The sequence below is a fragment of the Vulpes lagopus genome, chromosome 2 (genome assembly GCF_018345385.1).
Source record: "Vulpes lagopus strain Blue_001 chromosome 2, ASM1834538v1, whole genome shotgun sequence".
Classification (NCBI taxonomy): domain Eukaryota; kingdom Metazoa; phylum Chordata; class Mammalia; order Carnivora; family Canidae; genus Vulpes; species Vulpes lagopus.
The window spans coordinates 13486959-13511283 of record NC_054825.1 but is presented as its reverse complement, the minus strand read 5'-3'; the positions used below and the strand labels follow the sequence as shown (position 1 = coordinate 13511283).

At 42.5% G+C, this 24325-nt stretch overlaps 2 protein-coding genes across 3 annotated transcripts in view; one reads left to right on the top strand and one right to left on the bottom strand.

Moving 5' to 3' along the window:
* The window catches only part of SLC18A2 (solute carrier family 18 member A2), a 36644-nt gene extending 23205 nt beyond the window's left edge, over positions 1-13439 (top strand). Inside the window, exons 11-16 of one of the 2 annotated variants that reach the window (XM_041742706.1) lie at positions 3349-3427; positions 3681-3732; positions 4391-4454; positions 6218-6337; positions 6474-6607; positions 12856-13439. In XM_041742706.1, the coding sequence (XP_041598640.1) occupies positions 3349-3427; positions 3681-3732; positions 4391-4454; positions 6218-6337; positions 6474-6607; positions 12856-12960 (554 nt within the window). In that variant the 3' untranslated portion in view covers positions 12961-13439. Of the gene's footprint in view, positions 1-3348; positions 3428-3680; positions 3733-4390; positions 4455-6217; positions 6338-6473; positions 6608-8651; positions 8911-12855 lie in introns of those variants that run through there. The other variant, XM_041742707.1, reaches the window with a different exon arrangement.
* Positions 13440-15573: 2134 nt separating this feature from the next.
* The window catches only part of PDZD8 (PDZ domain containing 8), an 86402-nt gene continuing 77650 nt past the window's right edge, over positions 15574-24325 (bottom strand). The window contains exon 5 of the mRNA XM_041742705.1: positions 15574-20742. Within this exon, the coding sequence (XP_041598639.1) occupies positions 18539-20742 (2204 nt within the window). The 3' untranslated portion in view covers positions 15574-18538. The remainder of the gene's footprint in view (positions 20743-24325) is intronic.

The following is a 24325-nucleotide window of genomic DNA, read 5'->3' as shown; positions in this document are numbered from 1 at the left end:
CATGAGCCACATGAAGCTGTGTGAGCCGGGGCCCCAGGGGTGCAGAATGGATGCGACTACCTCCAGAGCCAGGAGTGATCCAGGGGCCAGATGGGCCGGCCCTGTGATTCACTTGGTCCTTCTTCCCTGAGGTGCCAGGGGTCATGTGTTGGGCACCCAGCATGGAGCTGGGCTGGGTGGGTTCTGGGCGCCGTGTTTCAAGGTGAGGTAATTTGGAGCTTGTACAGAAGAGTGGCAGTAGATATCCAGTCACTAGGAGCGCCCCAAAGCCCTGGTGGTGGTTCACCGGGAAGCCAAACTGTGGCTGGGATGCATTCTCTTGAGCTGGTGGCTGGACTGGGGAAGGAGGGGGAAGGCGGCTTCTCTTGGCTCTGGAATGCACAGCAGGACCAGTGGGGGGAAGTGGTGGGAAGCCTTAGGGCTTGGTGTTTAGACACCTGCCCCTAGTAGCAGCCGTCCTTTAAAGAGCTGCCTGGAAGAGCAGTGGGTCTCTGAGCAAAGCTAGCTGGGCTCCTCTTGGGACACCAGGCAGGCTGCTGCAAGAGGCACATTGAAGTTTCTCTGAGTGCCTAGAACAGGTTCTGGGGTGTGTGTACTGCAGCGGGGGCCCTGGCGATGCAGAGGATGCTGACGCTGTGTCACAACAGCAGTCGGGAGCCTGAGGTCCAAAGACCACGTGGGCCTGACCTCAAGCGACAGCGGCCTCCTTCAACATGTTTGGTTCTGTGATGTGCATGTCCTCACCCAGGATGTTTTCTCTAAGTGCTCAGCCGTGTCCTGAGCACCTCCCATGTGCCACCCTGGAGCTGGGCCGTGGGAACAGGTGAAGTGGTCCCTGCCCCTGGGGGCCCAGTGCAGCCTGGGGAAGGGCCAGGGCGAGATGTGAGTAAGCTGGAGCTCACGCAGAGGCCCAGGCAGGGGAGTCAGCCCGGGAGGGCTGTTTGTCACTTGAACCTCCGAGCCTTCCTACGCGATGTGCGCGGCGTCCCGGGCTCTAAGAGGTTACAGTGACCCACTGTCACGCCTTGCACCCCGTGCTGGAGGATCGTGAAACTGGATTTGCTGAGAGAGCGTTTGCTGTCTGTGGAACACAAGGTGCGCCCCCCCCGCAGGTCCCACGTGTGAGCTCCGCGCCCCACCTGTAGGTCAGGAAGCTGTAGCTGGTCTGCGGCTTCCCCTGGAGCACGCTGGCAACCCCGCGCCGACGCTCTGCCTTCATCCTGTGCTGAGATTCACCAGGAAGCAGGGCTCCTGGCCAGGTTCTTGGCAATCACTTTCTTTGGCCCCAGTTGACAGCGGTGGCTGTGGACCGGGCTCAGCCCATACGTAGGTTTTGGGTGTCAGCCTGCGAGAGCTTTATGTTTTTAAAAATTAGTTGTCAGCATTTACAAATCCCAAGAGGTTTCATGTAGGAACCTGGAGGTCAAGCTTTTCTGGGAAAACTGGATCTTCCAATCTGGGACTTCCATCCTCAAGAGCAGTAATTGTCCGGGAGGAATAGCAGGTGCCTTCCTAGATGGGGTCTAGGCCCTCCCCCTCCATTTTCGTTTTGTTTCTCTGACACTGAGGCCCAGTGTTGGTGGCTCTTTATCATGGTACCTGTGCTGGTTTTGATCTTACACTTTGCCTCCTCCTTTCATGTACCCCCTCCCTAAACCCCAGAGATACTCATCCTGGGACAAAGGCCTTCATGATTTCTTAGGTCTCCAGACTCTACTATGTTGCATCTGAGATGAGGCTTAATTACCAGCTGCTTTGGGGAGCTCCTGGGTTCCCAGAGCACTGCCTTCGTACATTTGTTAACGTCCCTAATGTAGCCACGTCCCAGTGCAGACGTCATCTGATTCCTTCCTTTGAAGACGCTCTCATGGTGACCAGAGCCACGTTGTGGTCATTGTCTTCTGCCGTAGCAGTGAGCCGGGGCTGCGCTATCAGTACTGTTTGCTGAATCTGATTACACCCAACAATTATTTGGCCACCCAGATTGCCAAGTGTGATGGAAACGGTTTCCTGGAACATGAGATGAGATTGCTCTTTATTATTATTTCCCAGATCACTAAGCCTAGAATGATTTGGTTTTGCATTTAGCTCCTGGACCTAATCAGTTTGAAGTCCTTCCCGTGCTGGAAGGCTCGACCTCTCTGGAGGGCTTGATGGCTTGCATTAGTGCGTACGGAGGTACAGGGAGGCTGCTGGATCCTTGAAGGGGCAACATCACCCTTAGCTGCATGCTGGTGGGCAGCAGGGACAGGCAGGGCCTCAGGCCCTGTGCACTTTGAGTAGCCCTGACCCTCTAGTAGCTAGCGTGCATGTCTAGCTTACGCAGTCCTATGATCGCAGACAAAGCAGCGTTCACCATTTGTGGGCAAGGCTTAGAATCAAATCTGGTACAAGAAGAACACTAAAAGTATGAAGTTTGAAAAGCCGTCTTTCGAAGAGATTGTCCTACTGTCCTGATAGCAGATGGGGACACAGGGAGCTGATAGGGACAGGTCCCTATCAGGGGCAGCTGGGCTGGTCTGACTCAAAGAGGGCTTTCTGTTCAATGCAGAGACGACTTTCAAGGCAGCCACTCCACCAGCTGCTGGAAATTGCCCCAGGCTTGGCCCAGGGGTGCCAGGTCTCTGGGAGAGCATAGAACCTTGGACATGACAATGCCAGTCATGTGACTTGGCCACCCCAAAAATGACCACATAGACATTTATTATTTCTTTTAGGCATGGAAAGATGCTCATAAAGCTAGTTGAAAGAAGCAGGATGTAGAACAATAGTATAAACCCATGTTTTGTTTTGTTTTCTTAAAATCTCAGGCACGTGCATTGATCTGTGTGTGTGTGTAAACTTGTGTGTATAAACTTATGGGAGGAGGTCACCATGGTCATTTTCTGAGTGTTGGGGTTGGGAATCATTTCAATTTTGTTCTATGTCCTTCATGTTCCCCATTTTTTTTTCAATGCTCATGTCTTACCTCTGTGGTAAAGCAACACGGGGGTGAGGCCGGGGGCGGGTGGCACCCTGCTCATGGCCCATGGGGGCTCTCAGTGACCAGCACCCACGGCGCAGTGTGCCCGCACCAGGCCGTGTGTGAAGCTGCCACCAGGCAAGATGGAGCTGCTGATAGAGGAATGAATTTCATTTCTGGAGCGTCTCAGCAGCTTTGTGAGGCCGGATAAAGCAGGTGGGGTCCAGTCTGGACCCGTCAGCCGCCGGATATTAGCTGCTTGGGTGCAGGCCCCAGGGCTTCTCTCATCGGCTCTAATCACCATCGTGGTGTCTGACAATTATTACTTTTTCTAACACTTGACTGATAATCAATACTGATAAGGTGTCCTTTTCATAAATTTACAGGCATTGCTTTCTTGCCAGCTAGTATCTCTTATCTCATTGGAACCAATATTTTTGGGATGCTCGCACACAAAATGGGGAGGTAAGATGAAATGCGGACAACGCTCACTCCGTCAAAATAATGTAGCTTTAAAAAAAAATAATGTAGCTTTTTAAAGCAAATTCTAGATGTTTCTACCTTAGTTATCAGAAGCAATTGTTTTGATTTCTGTTGAAAATTTGGCCTGGGGAAAAAAACCTAGAGTGGTCTTTTTTGTTTTGTTTTGTTTTGTTTTAGAGTGGTCATTTATTAAAGGCACTGTTTTTTGTTTGTTTGTTTGTTTTGTTTTTGATAGGTGGCTTTGTGCTCTTCTAGGAATGATAATTGTTGGAATCAGCATTTTATGTGTGAGTAAAAGATGGTATTTGACAAGCGGTAATGATCTGTAAATAAAACTTCTGCTTTGGGCAAGAATCCCCAGGAAACCTTTTATAGCTGTTTGAAATTTGACATTTGTTTTTATTACGTCTTCCATTTTCCTCAACTTTTTTTTTTTTTTATCATCTGACACATTTTGGACAAGATTCTCCAAGGGATATTTACATTTTATGTCAGCTGGAGGTTATTTAGTATGTTCTGTTGGATAGTGTACATGTCACTACCTACTCCACCCCCATCATCTTAAACATTACAGTGCCTTAAAACACTTTCAGATAACTAGCCGGAAACAATAGCAAGATGTTTTTCTAGAATAAAACACCTTCTACCAATGGCCAGTATCTACCCTAAGTGAGGCCTTCTGGTCCTTGTCAGAAATGGAGTGTGGTCAAGGCCAACCTCAACTATAGCAGTTAGCGAGTTTTTCTTGGTGGTCACAAAATCCATTTCAGCTTCAACTCAAAGACTTGGAGAACCTGATTCTCCCCAAACTCCATCCACCTCCTTCCCCCCATTTCCTTCAGAAGGGAATACACACACCAGGCTAGAGAAATTATGTCTTTTATATTTTCCCAGATTTACCATTGGATGTCATGATTCTAGTGTAATGTTTATTTCCTCTCACAGATTCCTTTTGCCAAAAACATCTATGGACTCATAGCTCCCAACTTTGGAGTTGGTTTTGCAATTGGTAAGTCATGTAGCCTTAGGCCTAAATTTAAAACTTTGTTTCCCCCATTACTAGGAAGGATTTCCTCTTATTTGGGCAGACTGTCGTTCCTCAACCTAAAATTTCTGGAAGCTTGAGCAGAGGCTGTGGGCAGCCAAGCTCAAGTACAGCCTGTTGATTGTCTACAGACAGATCCTTGCTTCTCCGTACTAGTCATTTATTTCCTGAAAACCAGTATTTTTAAAAGCCTGATATTTACAGAAGCAAACGGATACTCCGTTGCTGCCCTTGGGCAAACAAGAGAATCCCTCAACCAGAGCACGTGTGTTTGGGCTCAGATCTGTGCACAGACCTGCTCCAGTGAATCTGGGGGACAGAGACTGCACATGTAGTTTTTTTATAAGGTTTGGTATAGAAGAGGTGGGCTGATGTATTCATGATTACGTGTGCTGCGGAATCACTGGCAAAGGGGATGAGTGTTTGAAATGCGAGGAACAAGAACATGTTAAGAACAGACTTGTGAATATTTTGGGTAAAGAGTCTACGTTTGTTTCTCTTTTGTAATATACAGATGGGTCATACTAGACATCAATGCTAAATCTATCACAGGCTAAAGGCAAGAATTGAATCTTTGAGTGGGTACCGTGGAAAGAGAGAAAGGAGCCCCAGGTGGGCTTAGGTTTATCCTCCCCACAGCACCTACCTACTCCAGTGGTGTCAGTGACAGCTGTAATTTATTTTTCAACTCTTTGGGGCCCATCCAACTCTTCTGTCCATTTTATTCACCCCATGTCCCCAGCACCTTCCACATATTAGGGGATCACCAAATATGAATTGAATGAAAGAAACTTCGTTCCTCTTCTTGCCTCTAGTACCATCTGGCACTAGAAACTTCCCTCCTCTTCTTGCCATCTAGTTGGTGGAGAAGAGGGGACTAAGATTTGAGTACTCTGCTGGAGGTGTTGTCCACAGAGACAGTCTTGTCTTAGCCCATCATTATCTGCACCATTTTAGGGATGGGTAAGCCAGTGTTCAGAGAGATGAGGAATGGCCTTGCTCACCCTGCCAGGGACTTGAGCCCAGGACTCTGAACACACATACTCTTTCTTTGTGCTGCCTGTCCCTGACTGTTGAAGGAACAAGAGATTCTAATGTGGCCTTGGTGGTGTGTGTGTGTATGTGTGTGTGTGTGTGAGCCCCAGATTAGCAGACCTCTTTATCTGTTCCTGAGCAGGCTAGAGTCACCGCCCCCCCGCAAGGCCCCTACATATTCTAATTCCTTCCTGTCTTCCCTGATACTTTCCAGCTTCTTATGGTCCACATGTGAGGCCAGGGCGTGTGGATGGGGAGGGGGCTGTATGAGGCTTATAGGTGTGCCCTCTGGGTGAAGGTAAGGGACCTATCGACTAGAAGAGAGTTAATCTGGATAGCAGCAGCTCGAAGTGAGTGAGGGTGCCACACAGCCAGTAGCCAGTGCTCCACTCAATGTGAAGCATGGTCTGTGAGTCACCAGAGGGCTGGGTGCCCTCCTCAGGAAGATGAGCCCTTCAGACAGTGGAGGCCAGATGGGGTAAGGTGGCCTGGGTTCTAGTCCCAGCTCAGTGACCTGCAGTCTGTCTTTAGTGAAGGGTATACCTCAGGCAGCCTGCCTCGAGACTCACAGGTGGTGATGACAATTGGGGAAGAGCTGGTGGGCTTGTGAGGTTAGGACACAGTCCCTGGTATTCCCCGCATTTTCGGGTTACATCCGTTTTCCACAGACCATGTTCCCTAACTGTCCACAGGGATGGTGGATTCGTCAATGATGCCCATCATGGGCTACCTGGTCGACCTGCGGCATGTGTCTGTCTACGGCAGTGTGTATGCCATTGCAGATGTGGCGTTCTGTATGGGATATGCCATAGGTAAGGATGCGGGCTTTCAAAACAACTGTTTAGCTTAATGGATGGTAATGCTGATTGAAAATTATTTAACTTTTTGTATCTTTCTATCTATGAGACATCTGGAGAGAGCTTGATCTAATTCTCTGTTTCCTGAAAGGTCCTTCTGCTGGTGGGGCTATCGCAAAGGCAATTGGATTTCCATGGCTCATGACCATTATTGGAATAATTGATATTCTTTTTGCTCCTCTCTGCTTTTTTCTTCGAAGTCCACCTGCCAAGGAAGAAAAGATGGTAAGAAAATTTTAGGATGCAGTCAAGTGTTTCTTGGTCTTCTGGATAGTTTCTCCATGACTTAGTTATAAAATATATTCTGTTCCTTTTGGGCAGAACTCCCTAAACATAAATGGTAACAGTTCCTTTTGAGTTTAAACCACTTAGGCCATACTTCCTTTACTAATCAAGCATTATGTTTATAAATATGAAGAATGAAATGACTTTTGTTTGTAGGTTGGCAGTCTGTACAGCTCTTTTGTCAGCCAGACATGGGGTAGTTCGATGTAATTTTCTTTAGTTCTTAAAAATCTTGATTTTTTTCCCCACCTGCACCAAGATTAGCCATTTTTGATGCTATGTGTTTTTCTCCTAAGCCTTACTGCTTTTAGTAATGGTGTTTTAGTCCCTGCTACATAAGCTTCTGGAGATGGTTTTGGTGTAGATAACAGAGCATTTTGGAAAACTATTGTATATGTATCTTTGGGCACACGTGAGCAGAGGTAACCTTTAAATTAGCAATTTCATAACCAGAATCATAACTAGATGAAAGATACACTATTGAGTAGAAGACGTTCCTCTTCTGAACAGATTTACTTACTGATTCTAAGTATTGATACCTTGTAGTGAAGTTTTTAAAACCTCACATGGTGATGGGTACTCATCTAGCTGGAAGAAGAGTGATTTAGATTAAGAATGAATGAGATAACCAGGCGAGGAGAGACAGTATTTTGTGATTATGAGTGGCTATGTAATGTTGTAATGTTCTCTTGGGGGGTACATCAGAAGTTCTGATGGTTGAACTGAAATGGGTCTTGGTGCTTTGGCATTTCTTGAACTGCCCTTTTATGATTTTCCCCCAAAAGTGGGTTCAAAAACAATCACAGACTGTAAAGTTTAGGTTATGTGCAGCCATTTATTTATTTGGTGCATTCTTTGTTATTCATCAATTCCTTCAATATATTTTAAGAATATATTCAGCATGGAGCACTGGTCTTATGCCCTTTATTATATAGGGTGTAACTAGGTAATTTTGAATTACTTATGATCCATTCAACTGAAAGAAAAGGAGTGGAAGGTGTTGTGGAAATGTTCCAATGAAAACCACCCTTTTTTTCCTTCCTCTTGCTTAAATGCCTCTAGTTCTGAGCAACCATAGTGCTTTTATTGTTCATCTGACTTGTCTTTCAGCCTGACCCCCACAGGGTACCTTGCCCAAATCAGAGTCAGAAAATTCTTAGTGCAATGACTAAAAACTGTCATTCCTTGCCATCATATCAATTTGATTAAGGCCAAATGAAGGTTACTCCCAACTCTCTCTACCAAAAAAAGATAAATCATCTACAGATGCTCCTGCCACCCAGGAGACTGTTTAAGATTCTTGGGAGATAGTGAAGGGCTAGCATGGCCTTGGCACCAAACTGTCAGCTGGGGAAATGAGAGCACCTGCCTCATTGGGTTGCTCGGTGGACTCAGCGGAGAATCCCACAGAGTGCTTAGCCCCGTGCTTAGCACACAGTAAATGCTCAGTAAATGTGTTACTATTTCTACTACCACCCCACACTTGTTTCTAGCTTTTACCTAATACTCTGATTTACTGTCAGCCCAGAGGTCCCCTGTATCCACCCAAGGCCCCTCTGTGAGGCGAGAGCTTCCTTTTGCTCCTAAGACCCCAGAACTGCCGAACGGGCTTCCGTAGCCAAGCAGCAGACGTTAGCAGCTGTTGTGTTATCTGTGTGTCAGCAACAGCGTGATGGCTTATCTGAGGTGTTGGAGGAAATGAGTGAGGGCTGAGGATGAGCAGGGGGGGTCCCCCCTGGCAGGGGGAGGAGGCAGGCCCTGGTGTGTCTTCTCTTCCCTCTTGTAAATCAGGGCTTTAGTTCACTTAAAAATGCCAAAGGAAGTGGAAGAGACAATGTAAAACCAAAGCAACAATTGCAGGCTTCCAGAAAGCCACTTTCACTATAAAATGTCAAAATCCTTAATAAATGCCTAGCAAGAGGAATCATTAAAAACTTGAGAAAATGTGCATCTCGCTGTCCATAATTGCTGCCCATGATTGCAGGTATCTCACTGGGTTCCATTTGCCCAGTGTAATGGTAACGTCTGAGGATGGCCAGCGGCTGCTGCCTTCTCGTGGAGCAAGCGGAGCAGGAAGGAACCTAATGATCAAGGGGTGTGAGGCGGGGACAGCAGTGCCATGGAGGAGAGAATTGATTACTGCCCACTTGAGAAAATCCAATACTGACCGGTGCTGGCCTTCAGGATGAGCAGTTACCAAATGCAGGGGGACAGGAAAGCTGGAATAAGGCCTATAAACCATAAAAAACAATTCTTTCATTAAACAGCATTCTGAAAATGCCGTGTTTGGACTTAAGCTCTTTTATATTAAAGATTGAATACTGTTTTCATGGGGCCGCAATTGTAGAAGCATGAACTGGTGTGGCAGCACTTGAGCTTTTCTTCTATTTGGTACTTTTTTCTTTTTTAAGATTTTATCCATTCATCAGAGTGAGAGAGAACACACATATGCAGGGGGAGGGGCGGAGGGAGAGGGAGAAGCAGACTCCCCGCAGCAGGGAGCCTGATATGGGGCTCGGTCCCAGGAACCCCGAGATCATGACGAACTGAAGGCAGACACTTAACCGACTGAGCCTCCCAGGCGCCCCTGTATGTTTATTTTGAAATAATCAGTACGGGTGGAGGAAAAAGCCTGTTTGTTACTCAGGTCCCTCTGCAAGTGAAGAAATGCCCATTCTGCCATTTGAGGCCAGCTGTGGTTTAATTGCACATGACAAGCAGCCCATGACTCTCAGAACATCCAGTTGAGAATTAGCTGTGTGCTGATAGGGATATTTTTTTTTTTTCAGATTTGAAGAATTATTTTTGAAGATAGGGCACATTTTTTTATATCTTACTCCTGAAGTTTCTAGTTGTGGCCCAGACAGGAAAGTCGGTGTTTGAGATTGCAGCGTGGTTTTCCTGGGTGACTCTGGGCTCTCTCAATAGCTGTTCCAGAGAATCTTTTCTGAATGCAGGGAGCCAGGCAAGGACCTGCATGTTATAATCTATTTATAGAAATGTGTCCCTTTGTAGGGCATTTACACAGTAGATATGTAAAAAGATCACTATTTTTTTTTTTTTTTTAGATATGGTAAATAAAACTTTCAAGCATTCAAACTGGCATCTCAAAATCTTGAAGTCTGGAGGGCTTACTCAGTGCTTGTACTGTATCCCAGCTGTGTGTTTGCCTAATTTGTATACCTCATTTAGTCCAACAACGGTTTTACCACTTTGGAGATCCTCACTCTGCTCGGTGTCTGATAGGAAGCCAAGCATTTGGCAGGGGTTCAACTCTCAGTAACTGGACTCTGAATTCAACACTCTCCTACTTTACTTTCTCTCTGGTCTTCAGTAGAGTCAGACGTGCCTTGTTTCCCCAGCAGAGGGCTGGCTTCAATTACCTGGCGGCTCCCTGAACCGGGTTCTTCCTGGCCCTTGTGCACTTGACTTACCCACTTGACCTTCACCCCTCTTTGTTCCTGGCACTTTGGGAATATTACATCTGCTGTCTGGCTTATAACTTGTTATAAAAAGCAGAGCTGTCACACAATCTTTCAAAAGAGGTTCAGGAGCCAGTAAACTAGGTTTTAAAAGCTACAAAACAGTATTTCAAAAAAAAAAAAAAAACTTATTTATCTGAGATAGGCTTTGTGTACAAATGTGGTTTGGCTGCATTGATAACTTCTGACCACTGAAGTCTGTTTGATGCCATCACCAGTCTGATTGAACTTCTTCCCTTGCGACACAGCTTTTTGAATCCATACTACGTGCCTGCCCAGTGTTAAGTTTCGGGGTCCTTAAGAAGTCTACATGTTATGCAGAGTTAGGTCTGAGGGCGAGAGAAGGCAGTTATGAGTAGGGTAGACTGATGGCTATCCCTCCCAAGGCTATTGCTGTGCATGGGCCAGTGATCAAGGCCCCTTACTTGGCCCTGCAGTCTGGCTCTGGTTGGGCTTTCTAATAGTATCTCACTGTGTGCCTCATCATCACCACATCTGTGGCGGCCAGGCTGGCTTAGTGTGCCTGTTTTTATTTTATATTTGTTTTTTAGAGAGAGACTGAGAGTGAGCAAGTGTGCTAGCGGGTGAGAGGAGGGGTCAGAGGCTGAGGGAGAGAGAATCCCAGGCAGACTCCCTGGTGAGCATGGAGCCCAATGTGGGGCTCTGTCTCATAACTCTGAGATCATGACCTGAACTGAAATCAAGTCAGCCACTTAACTGATGGAACCACCGCAGCGCCCGTGTCCCTGTTCTACATAGTGGTTCACTGAGTGGATGATTCTTGCTGTGGACATCCTTCCCATCCTTCAAGGTTCAGCCTATGATCCTATCTCCTCTGTACAGCTGTCCTTGAGCACTTCACCCACAGCGAGCATTCCACCTGTAAGTGCTGTGGCACCTGTCCTCCTCTCGCCATGAAGTCACTGAGTTGCTCGTATAGGAGCTTAGGGGCATGGGAGCAGGTGCCCAGCAAGCTGTTGGCAGCCACACCGCTCTGCTATACTTCTAGATAATACCATCACTGAGGCAGTGCTTCTCATGGTATGTAGACAGACACACACCACTGGCATGAAAGGTTAGGGGCCTGGAATTTCATGTTTAACTTCCCCTCCCCCCCCAAGTGATTCCTATGTTTCTTTGAGGATCACTACCCTGGGGAGGTAAGACGTTGAGCTCTTTGGGGGTTAAACCTTTTGTGTAACAAGGACACATCCATATGGGGAGAATGGTCCTGGTGTACAGCATCTGTTGCCTCAGTTATTGAGTTTTAGAAATTGAGCTCTTTATTAAATACATATATTAATTCACTTGGCACGAAGCATTTAAAAAAAAAAAGTTAAATTTGCAGCTGACAAGCTGAGCTGACAGCCTGACTTAGAGGGTCAAGGAAGTGGTTATCTTAACATATCACCCAAGCAGATTTTAGAATTTCTCGGTAAGCGATAAATGGGTTAGCACTGAGTGGAGTCAGAGAAGTTATCAAATGTGTGGGACAAGACCTGGGCGGGGAGTAACTGACAAACACCAAGATAGGTTGTAAGAGGTTAACATAAGATAAATTTTAACAGATAAAGGTTTCCATGTAGATTTTCACACTGCACTAAAAGGTATCGGGGGAATAGTTTATGTAGTGGAAACTCCAAAAGACACACCTCATAGGAGAATCTCCTTTAATTGTACCAGTGTCCTGTTGTATGGTGTTTTGTATCCCTCTGCCTCTACCACGGAGCAGTGTGGGAACCAACTTTGGCATAAGGCTGGCTGGCACATCTCTGCCCCATTTTAGCTATATGCCCATTGCCATGTTGTTTAACCTCTGTGCCTACACAGTTATCAGCCTCCCACATAGAGTTCTCATGAAGCTGGGGTATTGCAGCAAGAACCCTCTGCGTGGTCCTGGCATGATAAGGGGCTGCTGTGTTTGCAGACAGCATGCTTGGTCTGCACATTTTTCAAGAGGAGTAATGATTACAAGTATTTTTTGAGGATGTTTATCAATTGAGGATCAATGGACTGTTTTCAGTAATGAGAAGACACAAGATTTTTATGTTCCTAGGAGTTGGTTGGTTTTAAATTCTACATTTGAGTTAGGGGAAGACATTCAGGATTTAGGGAGAGGTGCTGTGGAAATGCCACTTATGAAGACGTGACGTTTAGTGTAGGAAAACTTAAGGGGCAGTGGCAATGGTCTTTGTGAAAATGCCTGGAATTGGAACTGGCTCCAGATATAGAAACAATGGAGGGAGTTACCCTCAGGTCCATTTCCAACAGAAGTTCATCTCGTTAAGGGTGTAGTTCATCTTATTAAGGGTGTTGCTACCGTGAAATCCGTGAGCAGCAGTTGGACTGGGTGACCTCCAGGACCCCCTCCTCCATCCCAATTCCAAGATGCTAAATAGAACTCTTCCTAAATGTAGCCTGCATAGGCCTCGCCTCATAGCTTACAAGTTGCCCTAACTGGACTACATGATGTAGCCCCTGGCAGAGACCCCCTTCTGTACTACCTTCTGTTATCTGGAATCCTCACAGACTGTGGAATGTGGAACTCCAGGGCTTCTGGGACAGAGGCACCTGGCAGTTGCACCGGACTGGTCGACAGTGGGTGGCATTATCTATAGCTTTCCAACTCTAGTAATCCTTGAAAATAGTAGGTTATTTTATCTTTGTGAAACAGGGTTAATATATCTGCACTTTGTTCTCTTCCAGGCTATTCTCATGGATCACAACTGCCCCATTAAGACCAAAATGTACACCCAGAATAATATCCAGTCGTATCCGATCGGCGATGATGAAGAATCTGAAAGTGACTGAGATCCTCAAAAGTCATCAAAGTATTTAATTGTATAAAACCGTGTTTCCGGTGAAATGACTCCTCCAGAACTGTCTTAGTCATACCAATTCACCCCTGGTGAAAGCAAAACAACCAGAGGTTATTCAGTCTTCTCCGTGTTGTGATTGATTGCCAACAGCCTTATAAAGAAAAAGCAGCTTTTCTAGGGGTTTGTATAAATAGTGTTGAAAACTTTATTTTATGTATTTGATTTTATTAAATATTATACAATATATTTTGACGAAATAGATATAGTGTAAATCTATAAATATTTGAATCCAAATCAAATATAATTTTTAAAAAACTTACATTCATGAACACTTGGGCAAAAAAATCTTATATTTTTTTCTGAATACTGGTAATGAGTGTTTAAAATTAAAGCACACATTATCTCCGAGACACTTCCAACGCTGAGAAACTAGAAGGAAGTCTGAAAAATAGAATTAAATAAGACAGCATATGATGTAGTGACATTGAGTGGGGTTAACTTGTAATTACTATCAATATATTTATGAGCTAAAGGCTAGTTATCTCAAAGGCAGAGGACAGGAACTTGAGCCGTCATTTTTTGGACTTACCCATAAATCGTAGCTGGCATTAATTTTCTACGGAATCATCTACCTGGAAACAGATGGTTGTAAATTATATGTTTACAGGTCATGTGGCTGGCAGCAGACACTAAAGCCAATACGAAAAAATAGTAAATGTTCTGAAAGCAGAGAAAAGCACCCAAAAGTATGTTATGAACTAGTGTTCCCTTTAAAATATATACTTGTCTTAGAATGAAAGAAAATTGAGGGTAGATAACACTTTATACCATCAACTTTTAGAAATTTAAAAGGCTAATAGCTGCTATGTCAAAAAAATTAGACTACATTCTTGACCTGTTATGAGGTCATCCAAGTGTTTTCTAGGAACCTATTACATTTTGAATTGCAATTATTTTTTTTTAGACTTCTGAAGGTTGTTCACATCAATGTGAAAACAAATTTTAAGTAAAGATGGAGGAGGAATGAAATTATCTTGAATTACGTTAGGAAAACAGGTAAAAATAATAGGTCAGGACACATTCCCTTTCAGAAAAATCCTAGAAACATCTAGAACTATTATTATATCATCTAGTGCTGTGTAATGTGGTTTTTCTAAGCATGACAACATTGACGTGCCTTTTCAATTTAACAGCAAATACTGTGTTAGCACTGTCTGTTGACATCAGGTTTTGTATGAGATGTGATTGGAGTGTGCAGATAGTGTAGAATGTCTCAGATATTTGTTAATATTTGTTAATTCTGTAGCTTTGCAATCGACAAAAATTACCTAATGTCTGTACTTTGTTAAGTTAAAATTGTGTTTCTGTTAACCTGGACAAGGAGCAATGAACTTTAGACTAGCTAGTACTTTGTTTCCATTTGCTTTATGAAATTTTATGTGGGGCTTTGAAGGATTTGAAATCTGGCTTTCAAGTGCAGCCTGGTGGAAGAAAGGACGTTTCCTACTCACATATTTGCACTGGGCAATTTACACAAATCTGTGACTTTGTAAGATGTCTCTAGAAGCACTCTCATATGGCTAATGTATGACGGCAGGACTGTTTTCTATTCCCACTGGGGAGACCCTTAAAGAACGTGCTACAGATCAATTCTCTTAGAGCGTTCATGGCTCCCCCTGACCAGTATACAATACTGAATGATTTATTCCAATTTCATTCTTGCCTTTAAGGCTTCAGTTCTTCAAGAATGACTGGTAGAGGCATGCCCACTGTTGATCTTTAGAGAGAACATAAAAGACATGTGAGTTTTTCAGAACTGTTTTGGGAGCAAAAGTATTTTTATTTGAGAGGGAAAAAATTTGCAAGTTCTTTTATATGACTAATATTCTGAGGTTATTAGCAAGACTGTAAAGTGAGGCTTTTTTTTTTTCTTTTAATGTGTGTATCAGAACTGTGAACATACAGCTCCCTGAATGTTTTCTTGAGCAGCGGTGGGTTATGTTTGTACCTACCAAAATAGATACAAAAACATTAATGAGGTAGCAAAGAATATTCAATTCTTTCAACTGCTAAGTGTATGTGCATACATGTTTTAGCTAGTTTCCTTAATAAATCTTCTGAACACTACTGTGCCTGTTTGTATTCCTTTATAAGCCAGACATGATCATTGGAATAACATGCATGAGGTATTGTTTTGACTGTGAATATCTAATTAAAAACTATTCTTCTCTGCTTGCAGGCATCAGGTAAAATTCAGGTTAGTCTGAACCCTACTTTTTGGCTTTAAATTGAATCTGTAACTAGTCCCATGGTGTCAATGTGGAAAAGCCCAGTAAGTTATTCTTGCATTTCTAAAGTTAAACTGTTTTCCTGACTGTTGTGAACAAATAACTCTATCTGATAGAAGTAACTAAGCTCTTCCACAAGGTGAGCCCACAGGGCCCTGGAATCTACACAACTCAGGGTGTGTACTTTCAGGCATGAGATTCACAGGTGTGAGAAAGAATGGCAGTTTTACTCAGAGGGGCTCTAAACCTTCCCCAACCCTTTTAATTAAAGGAAAGCTATTATCTCAATTTAGAAAGAAAGACAATACATTTTTAAATTAAAGTGATTTTAAATTTATTCACTTTTAGGGAAATTAAGATCTTATCTTTATAAGCAATAGCCAAGTTATTTTCAAACTGCCTTTCAAAAAATCCAGATAAATTTAGAACTTGACAGTACCCTCCAATTTTCAGCTTTTTTTTCTCTCTCAAAATCATAGGCCAATAGGATCTCAGATACTCTGATACTCAAGAGTACAGGGCTTGATATTAGGAAATGTAGCATATTAATTCTGCTATCAAAATAATGCCAAAATGTTGTTCAGCTTGATTGTCTAACCTAGTTCTTCACCTAAATACCAGAAATACAGAAAGCAGTCTAATTCCTAATAAATAGCAGGGCCAATCCATACATCTGATATTTCACAGCTTACAAAAACAACCATAAAACCAGAACTTAATGCTTTTAGGCAAATTTCAAAATAGCAATTTTGCTTAGCAAAAGGGCATTTTGTGAAGAGCTTGACTGCCAAATTCAACCAGGCAGTAATTCCAGAGAGATGCAGCAATCACCTCTTTCAGATGTCAGCAAATGAAGATATTCTTGTTTTCTGTGGTAGTTTTTTTTATTATTTTTTAGCTATTGATAACATAGCATGGCAGCAAGATTACATCAGGAATGTAATAGAATACAACTGTTTTCATGGAAGCCTTACACCTCACTATCCCCTAGGCTGTTTGGAGTGATTTTCCCCCCCTCCCCTGCACTAAAGCACAACTGTGATGCCTCTACTGCCTGTCCCAGTAGATATAAAAATATTGCACTACATTAAAGGTAGATTTTACAAATATCATTAGCAGCATTACTGAGCTTTTCATAATTGTGGTTCTACAGAGTTAAATACTTTTAAAACAGGAGTAGATTTTTATGAAACCAAAATTTTGCGTTATTTCTGCAGCTCTTTCAAATGCATCGGTTTCAGCAGCATGCTTGGATGTCACTAAAACTTCTGTGGTGTCATCCATCCATACACACCAGCCACTTACAGACACTGGCCTTCCAGGTCATCATTGGTAAGTTATTTTTCATAAGATAAAAGTTGGTTATTCCATTGGGCAGATTGTTTCAAGCACGTTACAGAACTTTTTTTTTTAGCTTTCAGAGAAGTTGGTATATAAAGACTTCTACAGCAGTGTTCTTTTAAAATGCAAGCATGCTTAGCAACAAAAAAAGGGGATACACAGATATAATTTTGTTATCAACTTGGCCAATAAAGGTTCTTCCTAATATTTCACTCAATAAAACAGCAAGAATGAGAACTGGCTATTGATTTTAAAAGTGGAATAACTTTTCTGCCCTCAAAATTGTTTTTGTCCCCCCCCCCCCCCCCCCACCATATGAGTCATACCTTTTTTTGAATAGCTTTTGACTGTTTAGAGCACTTTCGCAGTTCTGTTTTCTCCTCACAACAATCCTGTGAGGTAGTTAAAGTATTGTTTATTCCTACTTTGGAGCTGGGGAGACTGCCGCACGGAACCCTCTTGTGGTTACAGAGTTCATTAATGGCCAGTGGAAGAGCTTGATCTTAAGCTCTTGTCTGGAGTTCTGGGCTGGAACCCTTACTCTTCTACTATGCTTCTTTCTGCTGTCCATCAAAACTGTCCCACCTAGCTTTAAATTCATGTCAGTCTTTACTATATGTCAATTATCATAGTAGTTACCTACAAAAGGAAAATAGACATGTAAAAGGCCAAAACTTGTATGGTATACCAACACAGAGGTCATGCTCTCATGTTTTCCCTCAGTCATGTGTTCCTGGCGTCCATACAATGGACGGAGTATCAGAACAGATCTTCATTATCAAAGAACTGATCCCAATTCCTATGTATCTATACTGTTAATTTTTATTTTCTTTTTTTAAACAAAAGACCATCTGAACTACAGAAGTGTTCAGAATGACCACCATTCCTTCAACGGGCAGCATGTCAGGAAAGCAATAAATCTATCCTGCATGATTCCTTTCTTTCATAACACCCTCCTGCATGAATATGTTCCTAAAACAAAAGAGCCAAACCCAGTTATCAACATGGTCATTTTAAGAACAGTTCTCTGAAACTATCCTTGACATGCTTTATTTCCCATGGGAGAACTGAAGATGAAAATCATAAATATTCAGAACTTCCATTTAAAAGGAGAAAGCATCAACATATCGAAAGATTATATTTCAAAATCCTACTGGTTACTGTGTTTTTAGTAATCTTCTCTACAAAACTGACCAACTGCATTCTCTATTCCCTATTACATTTTTTCAATGCAACCTCTTCAAATTAATAACTGTATTCTCACTAAAACTGCACAAAAACTAGAAAAAAATTCACAGAAGGATAGAAAGCAAGCACTATATGTAACTTTTTTTTTTTTTTTTTACTAAATCAGTGTAACTGACTAAAGCCGCAGCATCTGCTTTTATGTTACATTTGGCAAAAACAAAAAAACCGCCCCCAAACCCCAAAATAACAAAAATCTCAAGCAAGTAGAGATGACAAACTTCCTAACACAAAGACTCAAAACCTGTTCCCTCAATGATTGCTGTTGTCGATTTGGGCATGCAGCAAACTTGTTATAACCGTGATGGAAATGAAAATCTTCAAGAATTTGGACAGTATCCTATTTAACACTCATTCAAAAACTAAGATGAAGGAAAATAACACAATGAGACATCACACGTACATAAACATGAAAAGTTAGCTTACATAATTACATAATTAGAAAAAGTTAAAAATAAATTAGTAAAAATAAATTCCCAGTATAAACCCAAAAAAGCATAGCTATAAATGCAATCTGAAACAACCAATTTAGTGAGCTGGTCATGTTTTTCCTGAAAAACAACCTTTTTCACTCTTGTTCTTACACAAGCAAATTGCTGTGGAGAAGCAGGCTGAAGTGCATTAGAAGAGGGCTTACACATGGTACTTAAGATGCAACTTTCCCCCAATCACTCGAAAGTTTAAATCAGCGGTTTGTTAAACAGACTCAGATGGGCCAAACAAATCCTCTGATATGCTGCTGAACGGCTGGGAGTCTATTAGTTGGGTTATCTCATTATCAAGATCTTCTTCTGTATCATCTGTGTACTTGCTCATTTTTTTTGAGTGCTGGTCTAAAGACAGACTTTCTAAAGATTCAAGATCTTCAATGCCTGCTCTGTAGTGGATCATGAGAAGTGTTAGAGCTTGTAGTCTTTCACCTGATTTAGATAAAGCAGCAGAAAGAAGGGATTTTTTCCTTGATTCAGTTGTTTCTTTTTCTTCTCTAACAAGGGAATTATTATGTTCCAGCTCCTGGTCAATTTCATTCTGCAGTTTATCCAGCATGAACTCTAGTTTCTGGATCCTCTCCTCTGTAGGCAGGCCCCTGTACAGATCACGGCCAATTTCTTTAACTGCAATGAAAACGCTGTCGTCCAGACCACCCTCCTTTCTCACCAACTTTATTCCTGTGTTGTTTCCTCGTTTAGAAGGACTGTTTGGACCACAGACTTCTGTGTCACTGCCCTCATTATCGGATGTGTTGGGTGTGTGTTTTGGTGAAGGTTCCACTAGATCAGTTCCTGGTTCAGAAAGGCGAGTTTTAGAGACTTGGCGCAAATTTAACAAACGAGAGCTTGTGTTGATAATGTGTCTTGTCAAACCTGTTGTTTTATTGACGGACTTGCTAGCTTCGGCATCAACACGAGGAGGCAGGCCTAAGAAGGTTTCTTGTCCTTCCAGCCTGAGGTTTTTCAGGGTCCGGTCTATCCGCCTATCAGTTGCTCCACAGAGAGGAGTCTCCGCTAGACACTTTTCCTGACATTTTTTATGGCAAACATAAGCACAGAACATACACTGGGAAGCAGCTTTAGTCCACACTTTTTTCTTACAGTAATCACACCAAGTTGGGTTCTGGAACTGAGTATCCTGGAAACTATGTTTATTTTCTGTTAAACCCATCTGTCCAACAAAATGCTCCTCTTTAGGTAGGGCAGAAACCTCTTCGACCAAATGGAGTTCTTTTTCTTTCTCTACGTTAGTAACTACATGGTGGTCTGGTTCTCCTTCTTTCAAATATTTGAAGTGAATGGTAATGTCACCAAAGCAAAATTTGTCATTGAATCCCTTCTGCATACTCAGATTGCGTAGTGCGGTTCTTGTGACCATTGCCTTAGGTGATGGGGCTTCCAATCTGAATTTTGAAAAGTATTCCATGTTTGACGTAGCCAGGCATCCTAAAGCCACCTCTTCAAGTTTTAAGCTAACATGCCCCAAACAGATAAGACCCCCTAACTTGAAAGGATCTCTGCACCACAATGCAATGTTTAAGTATCTGTGGCAGGCTTCTATGTCAAAGAAACAGGTTGCTCTGGTTCTTGTCCATTTTCCTAGCTTATTACGGTAAGGAATTTCTGAGGATTCCCACGTTTGAGGGTCATCCGAACCGTCCTTAGGAGGGCAGGAACTTTCTGAAGTAAAATCTCTTGTTACTTCTTGCTTTGCTAAAAATTGCTTAGATGCAGCTACATCTTCTGTGTGATCCATAGTTTTTGCTTGCTTTTCAGCAGGTTTATCTGCAGGAGGAGGAGGCAGCACCTTTTCTGGCTTTTCAGTGAGAACATCTGGTTCTGTCTGATTTGGGGGGTCAGCAGAAGGCAAAGGAACTTTCACTTGTGGTCGTGGTGGCACGGGTGGTTTGAAAGTGGATCCTTGGGTGGGTTTTGACACTTGTGTTGGATCTGTTATCTCAGAAGCTTTTAGGGCCAAGGGTTTATTTCCCTCTTTACATGGAGGTTTTGGTGGTGGTAGGTGACTTCCTACAACTAATTTACGGTTTAAAACTGGTGATATTGTTCCAAGGGGTTTAACAGAAAGTGTTGTTGGCGTACGTTTGGGGCTGTGACTTACTGATGGAACCTCGTCTTTGAGCTCATTCTGTGTTCTTACATCACTTGCCAGGTCTTCAAATTCAGAATCCAAATCTCTATTTTCAGCATCTACTGCCAACCCAGTGCTTTCCTCTTCATAGTTTGGTTGGCATGAGCTTGATAGAAAGTTTTCTTCCAACTGTCCAAAATTATCTTGCAGTGCTGCACCTTGATTGCTCTGGCCGACAGGCCTCTCATAATACACCAGGACCCGGTCCCCGGCCTGCTTGATCAGCTTTAACACTTGTAGGGTAGATGTGATTTTCACACCTGTTGAAGGTTTTAAGAGGAAAAACATGTGAAGTACTGCCATGAAAATCACTTGAATTTGCTGAATGTAACTGCCATGAAAATCACCTGAATTTGCTGAATGTAACTGCCATTAGTTCAGGATTATGGAAAAGCAATACAGAAATGTGGTGAATGATCAAATTCAGAGACTGATGCTTGAAGTAAACTTAGCAGAATACTGTATTATAAATAGTGGACTCTTTTACATATTTTTTTATTAGCCCTACTCATCAAACTAATCCTTTTATCAGGATCAGAAAGAACAAGGAAAGCATAAATTGCTTTAAACAGCAATTTAAAGCTGGTTACTATCTGCATCAATAATAACAGCTTAATTTTCATTTTATATAATGTTCTAATAGGTGGCTAGTGTGAAATTCAAAAGGTACAGAAAAATGTAGAGTGTAAAATCTCCCTTCCACCCCTATTTCCCAACCACACAGTCCCTTCCCTGAGGCAGTCCAAGCTAGCAGTTTCTGGTGGAGTCTTCCAGAGAGACTCTAAGTGTTATCTTTATAGGCTCTATTTGTTTCCTGCCTGCTCCTCACCCCTCCCCAAATAGTCCTTACCCAAGCTATCCCTTTCTGTAGGACTTAGAAAAAGGTAAGAAAGGGTCTTTGCTTTCCAAAGGTCTAAGTCAGTCAGTCAGTCAGAGAAACATCAGCCCCATCTCCCCAACTGACTTCAGAGTTCCTCAACGTTTATCTTCTGCTACCTCAGTGGTTGAGGCAAGATCATGCTTTAGACTTGGTTATCACTTAACAATTCTCTCCACCAAGGTCTTTTACTCACAATTCATCCCTGCTCATGGTCTATTTCCCACTTTGCACAATGCTTTCTGCTAACTGGTTGTTTTGTAGTAGTTTCCAGGCCCCATTATTCCTGGTCTGATATCACTTGATTTTCTCCCCAACCTGTCTCAAGATTTCACTGATGTTCACATCAAGATTTCAGATTCTTTTGCCCTGGCCCTTTTTCCTCATGTGTCTAACTGGCTTTCTGATCCCAGCTTGCTAGCCCCATCTCACTTTTCTGCTCCTGGGAGTACCACGGGGATCTAGTGCTGACCATCTTCAGAAAGGCATTCAATGCTGCAGGAGCATTCTTCTGAATTCTTTCTGGTCTCTAAACAACTAAGTCTCCAAAACCCCAGCTTCAAAAACTCCCTGTTCCCCTGAAGCCTATCCTCCCTACTGGCTTTTATTCTGCAGGTGATATGTCCTTATTGACTGAAGAGGTCACCAAGCAGCCACCACTTTCCTCCTGGCCAACCGTTTTTAGTATGAACCTATCTCAGGACGAAGTAGCCTTTTGCTTGTATTTTGGATCCTACTCCCCATCTCCTTCAGGACTTTGCTCCATAAGCTATCCTGGCTCATATTTTTATTCTCTTCCTTCTTCCCCTTTAAAGCCTTTTTCTAGGTTTTCACAACACTGTACTAATTTGGTTCTGACCACCTCTCCTTTTTCTCCACCTATATCTGCTCCTTGTATGCAAACGTCCTCATGGTTTTGTATATCCTGTTCTTGTAATTCTCTCCCTTTTTGCTCTCTCTCTGGATCACATCCACCTCAGTGGCAGCAATGTTCAATGTTTTCTTTGGTTGGTTTCACCTCTTCTTCATCCTAGTCCTACATCCATAACTACTTCCCGAGATCAGCACTTAAGATGTTTCTTCAACCTAACAAATTCAGCGTAGTTAAGACCCATCTCTGAGCTTCACTCTCTGGCCCTCACTATGTGAATTAAACCATCCTCCCAATTAACCCAATTTGCACCCCAGAGACCGCTGACCCCCAGATCTAAGCAGCTCTTTGTTCTATCAGAGTTTTAAGTCCTTTTCCTCTCATGTTCCGATCCACCTGGTCATTGGCTTCAATTACAAGAATCAACAGCACCTTGCTGTGACCCCTCAGACCTTCCCTGTTTTAATCACCAAACATACTGCTCCCCAGTTTTCCTAAAGCTTTGACTTGAAAACCTTTAGTGTACAAACTCATTACACTGAAAGCCAGAGCTTTCTAATGTGGCTCTCTCCATGATTCATCCAGCCTGCTCTTTCCCTCTAGCCACACTATATTCCAGCAAAATTATAGTCTGACACATGTACAAATGAAAAATAAGTCCGTCTACTGAGCTGTAGTAGGGAAAACTTCAACTCAATCTAAACTCATTCTTTGGGACTTAACACCTGCCCTCATCTCTTCCCTAATCACCAGGAGCTTTGTGGAGACCATCACTGTCTTTCTTAGGGCTAGTTGGCCAAATGTGGATTCCTTTTCTTTGCAATGTTACAAATAAACACAAAAGTAGAGGAAATAGAAAAATTAATTCCATCATTGAGCTTCAAATATATTAAGCATTTTGTCAATCTTATTTCAGCTACCACCAATCTCATTACGGATTATTTAAAAAATTATACACCCATATAAACAAATTACAGCTATAAAAATAAATATGTATTTGTCCGTTATCTCAGTAAATATTTTGTTTTTATAAATGTTAGCCACAAAGTGGTGACCTTTACTTTTTCCACTCTGTAGACATTTATTATGCTTTTTTGGGGGGGAATATCTATTTTTGAGAATATTTACTACACATGTAACTGAAAACAAAAAAATTCATAAAAGAACATAAAAAAGAAAAAAATTATATCCTGTAGGTGAAACCAGAACAAGAGTACGTGTAGATATAAAAAATTTATACTGAATTATAGTATTTAGTTGAGGGAGAGTAACTGCTATGTTTATGTTAAAAAACCATGTAACAGAGGTGGTCTATTTCATGGGTTTGCTATCCTAAGTATCTATGAACAGCAGCAGCATCTGGGGGCTGGTTAGAAATGCAGAATCTTGGGCCTCTGTCCAGGTCTACTGAAATAGAATCCATATTTCATCACCATGTCTGGGTGACTAGAATACATAAGAAGGTTTGAGAAGCACTATGGCATATCAGAGGGATTTCCATGTGAAAATAAGGACTTAGTTGGGCTTCCAAGTGTGCACTAAATTATTTTCAGTATTTTACTGTCATGAGGGTTTGAATCAAAAGTTTAACATGTAACTAAGGAAAAACTCTGTACTTTAGGAACTGATCTACCTTGTTATTTATTATCTTAACTGTGAGAGAATATACCACATTGTCTTTGGAAGCTCAGCCATGACCAACCATGTATTCAATAAATCTCTTGACAAGTCTAGAAGGGGGCGCCAGGTACTACAAAGGTCTGCAAAGGTTTGGACTTTTTCCCCCATCGGTGCTTATAGGGAGTCCTACTGCTTATTCATAAATATCCGAGCAAATAATCTGCCTAACAACAAAGTTTATGTAGTTATCAATCCAACTGATAGGAAGGCATGCAGGTGACACATTCTTCCACCAGCAATAGTGATTTGGGCTGTATCCTAATGACTGCATATTAATAAATGGCTGGCCGATCAGGGACAATACAGAGCCATCAATATGGGGCCACAGGACAGTTCAAGTATGCCCCCTTTGACAAAAAATATTAGTCCCTCTCATGCTCATTATCTAGTCCTATGTCATAGTGCTAATACCATC